The sequence below is a fragment of the Lontra canadensis genome, unplaced genomic scaffold, assembly GCF_010015895.1.
Source record: "Lontra canadensis isolate GAN:19392208 unplaced genomic scaffold, GSC_riverotter_1.0 scaffold92, whole genome shotgun sequence".
Taxonomy (NCBI): Eukaryota; Metazoa; Chordata; class Mammalia; order Carnivora; family Mustelidae; genus Lontra; species Lontra canadensis.
In genome coordinates this window covers 4,549,787-4,557,385 of record NW_022631086.1, presented here as the reverse complement: position 1 = coordinate 4,557,385, position 7,599 = coordinate 4,549,787, and the positions used below count along the sequence as shown (strand labels likewise).

General features: G+C 35.8%; 1 protein-coding gene across 1 annotated transcript in view; it reads left to right on the top strand.

Annotated features, from left to right (window-relative positions):
- The first annotated feature begins 3,730 nt into the window (after nucleotides 1-3,730).
- NOX3 (NADPH oxidase 3) overlaps nucleotides 3,731-7,599 on the top strand; it is a 56,471-nt gene continuing 52,602 nt past the window's right edge. The window contains exons 1-4 of the mRNA XM_032836484.1: nucleotides 3,731-3,775; nucleotides 4,397-4,492; nucleotides 4,599-4,709; nucleotides 5,723-5,807. Coding sequence (XP_032692375.1) covers nucleotides 3,731-3,775; nucleotides 4,397-4,492; nucleotides 4,599-4,709; nucleotides 5,723-5,807 — 337 coding nt within the window. The remainder of the gene's footprint in view (nucleotides 3,776-4,396; nucleotides 4,493-4,598; nucleotides 4,710-5,722; nucleotides 5,808-7,599) is intronic.

Genomic DNA, 7,599 nt, shown 5'->3' with positions numbered 1-7,599 from the left:
AAATAAAATGAAGAAAAACACTGAAGTAAAGTCATGAGTTATACTCTTATAATACAACTGTGAACCATTTTTGTGGGCTATAAATGAATAATAGCTACGCTTGAACACAACGTGTCTTTACATATTCAAATGAGGAATAAAACACATGGCACTTTACAAATAAGAATGGAGTAGAGAAAGATGTGTTTATAACCTAAACCTTTACATTTTACTTTTACTGTGGCACTAGCAACATCCTCAGCAATTAACCAAAAATGTGACTACACATTATTATTCAGCAAAACATGCGTCTCATTTGTAACGCTGTGGGAAGAGTACAGAAGGCTGGAAGGTTCCAGCCTTCCTCACACTTATTGAATCTAAAATAGACAAGATAGTATAAAATTCTAGATGTATTCTCTCTGAATTAATTTTTATAACCCAACTGAATAAGGTCTCTAAGATATGTAAATCCTAAACACTTCAGAAATAACAAATCATTTCATCATGGAAGATTATTGGCTTAAAGAAATGAACATGAAGACTTTACATCTTTATATTGCTTGCTATTAAACAGGCTACTGAAAATATTTCACTAAGTGCACTCTAACCTCACGTTAATGCTGCCAAAATACCTGTACTTTTATATACTTCTAGAGGGGAAAATTCTTTAAGAACGATGTCTTTTTCTAAAGAGAAGCAAATTTGCTAGATTGTTGCAGGTAAATCTAAGACCTCTCCCGGATAAGGCATCATCTCCCGGAAGTGTGAGTGTGTTTGTGAGTGTGGGTGTCTAAGTGTCAGTTAGGGGAATTGGAGGTGAAGAAGCAACAGGATTAGCTCTATGCGGTAAATATTATAATTAGCCCTAGCAGAAAAATGGAGAAACAGACTTAAAAGGCGTAACAGAGTCAGAGCCGGATGACACGTAGAAAATGCGTCCGTTCTTCAAAATCCTTAATCTGTGACTCCAAAGTTCAAGAAGTTTAGGAATACAGGTGTTTTAAAATGTACCTGGGATTGGTTACAATCAAGTATTGTAAGCAAGTTGTTTCAATCCAGTATTTGTTTCAATCAATCAAGGCAGACAGCTGCCTTGAAAGAAGAGTTTATCACTTCTAGTTCCCAAGTCATACCACGCCGGGCCACAAGGGGACGAAGCAAGGTAGGTCAGGAGGAGGAGGAGCAAGAGGGAGAGTGTGGGCCAGAGCAGCTATTGTACTGTTTTTTCAGGAAGACATGGGCAATGCAGGGAGAGCAAGCTGAACAAGTTTAGGATTGGGTCATTTGAAGAATTTCTATAGGCTCTGAACTGGAGGGGTGGTCCCTGGTTACAGTCCCTGGTCCTGGGGTGACATAGGGCAGAGACAACATCAGGTTGGTATGCGAGAGAGAGTTTGGTAAAGGAGGTAATTGGGGGGCATGCCCTCTGGATGGGTTGTTTGCACATCAAAGATGAGTCCCTGTGTAAAGTGTTTGCTCTCACTAGGAATTAGCCAACCGAAGGACAATCCCTTCCCAGCATCTGAAGACCCCAAGATTCCAAAAGCATCTTTTGACAGAGAAGATAAAAAACATGGTTCATACAAGATAGCCTATGTATTAATTTTTTTAATCTTTCTTATTGAAGGACAGTTAGCAGACCATGTTACATTGGTCTCAGGTGCACAACTTAGTGATTTAACAACTGCATACAATGCTCACCATGCTAAGTATAGTTACTATTTGTCACCATACAAGTTACTAGGATATTATTGACCATATTCCCTATGCCTTACTTTTCATTCCCATGATTTCTTTATTCTATAACTGGAAGTTTGTATCCCTTAATCTCCTTTATCTGCTTCACTCATCCCCTATCCACAGCACCCCTCCAACCACTAGTTTGTTCTGTGTATTTATGAATCTGTTTTTGTTTGTTGGTTTGTTTTGTTTTTTAGATTTCACATATATATGAAATTATACGGTATTTGTCTCTCTTTGTCTGGCCTATTTCACTTAGCACAATGCTTTCTAACCCCATCCATTTGTCACAAAGGGCAAGATATCGTTCTTTTTTATGACTGACTAATACTCCATAGTGTATGAGTATGTGTGTTGGCGGGGTCTGTACTATATCTTCTTTACCCATGCTTCCACAGACAGACACTTACATCGCTTCTATATCTTGCCTATTTTAAATAATGTTGCAGTAAACATAGGGGTTCATATGTCCTTCCGAATTAGTGTTTTTATTTTCTTTGAGTAAATACACAGCAATAGGATTACTAGATCATATGGGTCATTTCCATTTTCTATAATTCATTATCATTATGTTACAATGGACAAGAAAGTTAATCATACATAATAACTTATTTATTTGTAATTAACAAATTAAATTAGAGGAATTCCTATAGCTTAAATATGTCCAATTTATAGGAATGAGATTAATATCTGTACTTAAGTAGGTTTGATGCACAAATCCATATATTAGTATTTAATTAAAAAAACACAGTGTAAGGTAGCAGTTAACAATAAAGATGCTCAATTCAGAGAGAACCAAACTCAAGTCCCAACAGCTCCTAGTGCAAGTTACTTCACTGGGCCTCTCTCTACATGCGTGTAATGGAGCTTTTAATACATACCCCATAGAGTTAATGCATGACTTAATTGGACAATATCAAAAAGTTCTTAACCTTGTGCCTGTATTACTAATTTAAAATTTAGGATTAATACTATTATTATTATTATTATCATTACTATCATTATATAGTCATTGAATATCAAATTACTGTTCCTATCAACTTTAAAAAATTTTAAAAAAATTCTTGTAGGACCACTAAATGGATTCACCACATAAAGACACAGAAGCTTAGGCAATTGTTTAAATGGTGCAACTCTCCTCTTATTTTCACCTTAATTATCTGAAATTTTTAAATGAAATACTTGGGTGAGGAGTAACAAGCAAATTGCTTCAACTGGAACAACTTTGTCTACCAAAATAGTCATAGTTCTTGTAAGGAACACAAGAGCATAAAATGGCTGGACTTATGCACAGCTCTTTTTTCTTTTTTCTTTTTTTTTTTTTTTCTGGATTCACTATGATAATCTCATCTATCTCATGGGTTCATCAAGTTCGAATGGGGGGAAAATAACATTAATTCCATCAATCCCACAAATACCATCTACTTCAATCTTTAGAGTCATACCCAAAGATCTGTTTCTCTTTTCTTCACCATCTTCTGAAAAACTGTTTAATTCATGTTTATTTACCATCATTCTGTATCTTCTATAAAGGAATTTTTTAAAAAGTGGGGGGGGGGGAGTAAAAAAGTGGAAGAAATAAAATAGAAAAAGCTCAAGTGAAGTATTTTGCTGTCCCTGACCTTCGTCAGTGAGGTTATTTCTCAAATTTACATGAAGACTTATTATCATCTTGACTGCAATCATGCAGAAAATGAATGGGGTATAAAGTACATGAGGGTAATTTAATAAGACGAGCTTTCTTTTCTTGTGAAATCTTTGAAGAAGAGAATCATTAGACAGAGACTTGCCTTGCATTCACCCCGGTCATGAGGCATGTCAGCCTGGTGATGTGCCTTTGGCAAGAAGTCCTTAATTAGAAATTCCTTGAGAGCTGCTCCCAGTAGGTGCTTCCTAAGACAGAAAGACAAAATAATCTAGCAGGGAAGCCCTTACTAAGGATATAGCAGCCGGGCTCAGGTGAATGAAAGAAATAATTTGCTGACAGCAACAGAGCAAATCTGTCAGAATGGGGTGCTGGATTTTGAATGAGAGTCTCTCCATCATATTAGTAGTAAGTATCACGTTTGTTATTCAAGTTTAAATATATATATTAGACAGTCTTTGACTTTTAAGATAATTTGTACAGGAATGTTAAATAGCTTGAAGTATTACTTTGGTAAAAGACTAAAACTTGTTAGAAAACATTCAGTAGATGTATTTAATTTATCCTTACAGAATCATGTTTTTCGACTGAGTTCATTTTTAATTATTTTTAAAGTCAAGTAGTTTGTTTTTGCATAATGTATGAATGTTTCTCTAAATCAGATGAAGTCTTTGAATTAGAATATGAAATTGGAAATTTTCTAGAGTACTTTCTGAGTTGTTTTTAAAGATTTCCTCCTTTTGCCATCATTGATTTAAAACACTAGAGTGATGTTGATTAGGAAGGTTTTGTACTTTTCATTAAATTCCTTAAAGTATACCATATGTGTTTAAAATCTTTTTTATAAAGTTAACAATTTATTAACATTGTAATCACTGTTAAAAACTGATCTACGAGAAATAAGTGTAGAGTAAATCTGATTAACGCTGAGAAGCTCTTCATTTCACTTTAAAAGAAGAACCCAAGTGATTTTGAACAGAAGAAAAGATTGAAGATAGTATTGATTGGTCTCTTTTCATTCAACACTAGCTCTTGTGGCTGGGAGTGAATTTATATCTGTTTATTGACACATTCTGTTGGTATGAAGAGGAAGAATCTTTCCTTTACACGCGTGTTATTCTGGGTGTAAGTAGAGTTGGTGACTACACATTATCATTTCGGAAAACGTTCTGTTTTCCCCAGCTTCCTTACTCTCACTGCATCTCTTTCCTGTGTCTTTACATGTGGACAGTCAACGTTGGCTTGGGCACGAGCATCTGCAGTGTGTCTGAATTTTAACTGCATGCTGATTCTGTTACCAATCAGTCGAAACCTTATTTCATTCATGAAAGGGACAAGTACTGTAAGTACTAAAATATTTGAAATAATTTCCATTGTTTTAATGTCCTAATATAAGCACCATGGAAGATAAAGATGTATTTTACTGTGAAATTCCTAATAATCCTGTTTGAATTAAAGTTGGTTTCTTTGTAAGAGAGAACATAGTGGCTAAAACTGAAAATCAGGAATCAGTACATCTGGTGTGACTTCTGATCTTGCCTTTCCCTCCCTCCATGACATTGGAGTCATTGCTCAGCCTTTCCCTGATGTATTGGCTCCTCTGGAAAAAGATGGGCGATAGAATTGACCCGACTCGCAAAGATGGAAGTATTATAATAGTTTCAACTGTTCAATTTCTAATTGAAAGGAGAAAAATAAGCACTTGAGCCAAATGTCACTAAGGATGCATCTTTCTGAGCTCTCTGCCCAGGAAAGCACAAGCACAGTGCACAGATTTCAGTATGTAGACTTTAACCCCTACTAGACATAACAGGACATTTCCTAATTATATTGACTTCAGTGTGTTGGGTACCGTGTTTCCTGCCGAACAGAGTAATGTGCTATAGAGAAAAATGAGAATGTCAATAACCCTAACTAGATGAGATAATTTATGATATAATCATCATCATAATTTTATGAATATTTAGAGGTAGATGACTATAGTGCTGCTCTTTGTGTAATAAGGAATAGTTTACAGACTGCTTAAACCACATCCATGAGAATGACAGTTTCCATCTTCATTTCCTAAGACTAGTTGGAGCATGGAGATTAGCAGGTTTATTCTAGAATTTGGACTTAGAGTCAGGGAACTATACTATCTCATTCAGTTTTACTGAGTTAAAATGTCAGCAAAGCCAGTAATAACCATTTGGTTTTACCTCTGGGACTAATTACTGGCCACTAACTTCTGAGCCCCATTGCCCGACCTTCAGGAATGTAGACAGAGGGAGTGCCTGAGTCCTGCTCTCTTAGCTCTCAGGATGCTGTCATCCATGATTCTTCTCCAAACAAGACTTTTATTTTCTGTCACTCCAGTGCTGCAGAGGCCCATGGAGGAGGCAATTAGATAAAAATCTCAAATTCCACAAACTGGTCGCCTATGGGATAGCTATTAATGGAGGTAAGAGCTTCTTACTCATCGCCGAGTGCATTTTATAAAATCTAATGTTTAACTTCTAAGTTTTGCTTTAGTTCCTCCTCCGCCAAAGGCTCACCCTTAAATAAATCTTTGCCTTCCATTTGACCACATAAACCTTATATAAATGGATTTTTAAATTTCTAGTTTAAACTCTTGCTGTCTTCCCTACCAAGCCTTCAGTTTGTCAAGGAAAAGTTAATGAAACTCCATTGTCATTTGTGAATAATTAAGCTTGTTGAGAAGACAACAATAAATACCTATTTGCAAAATGAATACTGTGCTACTCAATATAATTCACACTGGAAATAAAACTGACCTATACTCAAAATCTCATTCACGGGCGTAGGAAAATGGTATCATAGGCAGTAAAAGAAAAAAGAAAAGTAAGAGCAGGTGAAGAGGGTTCCGGATAGTATTGAGCCAGTGGATAATAAAAGACTTTGAAAAGATACAAGGCTTTAGAGCATATATAGTGTTATTGTTATTTCTTGAATAAGAAGACAGGAGAATTCAAGAAAAATACAATAAAAATTAGCATCCAGGGCCAAGGTTAAACTCTGCGGAGGAAAAAAAGAAACCGAGCAATAACTAACTCATTTGTGGTTTTGTTGGACAACAAATACATGGAAATGAAAGGCTATCTGCACAATGAGGACTTATGGTTCAGGACTGTTTCCCCCAAACTAATTTAACTATAAAACGTTTTCATCATTTGCTTTTATCCTCTCATGCATAAAAAACAGCAGAATAAGAAGAACACTCAAAACAAATGTGGATTTAATTAAGCAACAAGACATGTGTGCCCGAGTACCAATTAACACAACTTTGGGTGTGCAGTGAGACATGTGGGGAGATTTCCCCATCTATTGTCCTCAATGCCAGATTAAACCAACCCAGGAAATGTTTGCAAATGGTTTTTGCAGTTTGTTAAGAAATAAGGGTAAAGAAACATCATGTCCCAGAGAAAACCAGCCAAGGGATGGAGGGCAGAGAATAAGCTAATGCATCTTAATGTCCAAGGCTACTTGGGCTACCATCTACAGAGGTGCCAAAAACCTTTGCTGTATGAGTTGAACGCATAAAGGAATGAAGACTCAGGGAAGCAGATTACAGCTCAGATATGGAATCATCCAGACCTTAAAATTGGAATGAGTTTCCCTGAGAATAGAGAGTTCCCTCTCGTGGGTGTTGTCAGGGCAAGGTCCAGACCGCTCCTTGGAAGATTCTTCAGAAAAGGAATTCAAGGATTCTCTAGGTTTCCTTTAAAATTGTGAGAATCTTGAATTCCTGTATTAAAAGAGCAGATAAAAGACAGTAAAATGGCAGGAAGGATATTATGACTATGCAATAGGATTAAGGCAAAACTAAACTCTAAGAGAAAGAGAGAAGGAACCAAAAAAACCCACAGCATCGAAACACATTATAAAAAAAAAGCAAAAATAAATAAAATAAAATAAAGGAAAATATGTTCTGCAATAATTTTGTCCTTAAACCCTTGGGTATGTATATTTCTTTCTGTGTAATCATATATCAATAGGATAAATGCATCAGTGATGTGTACTGAATGTGTCCCCCATGTGCAAGATACCCTAAGAGAAGCTATAACCCGCAAGTAGCGTAGGCACTAATAATTTAGCAGGGAGAGCAGTTAACTGTTAAAATAAAATAAAATAATTTGGTTTTTATTTTTTTATTTTATTTTATTCCCCTGCTACTGATTGGTCCTGTGATCTCAGATAAGTTTTTTAAAAAGCTTTTTCTTTTACGAAATTAA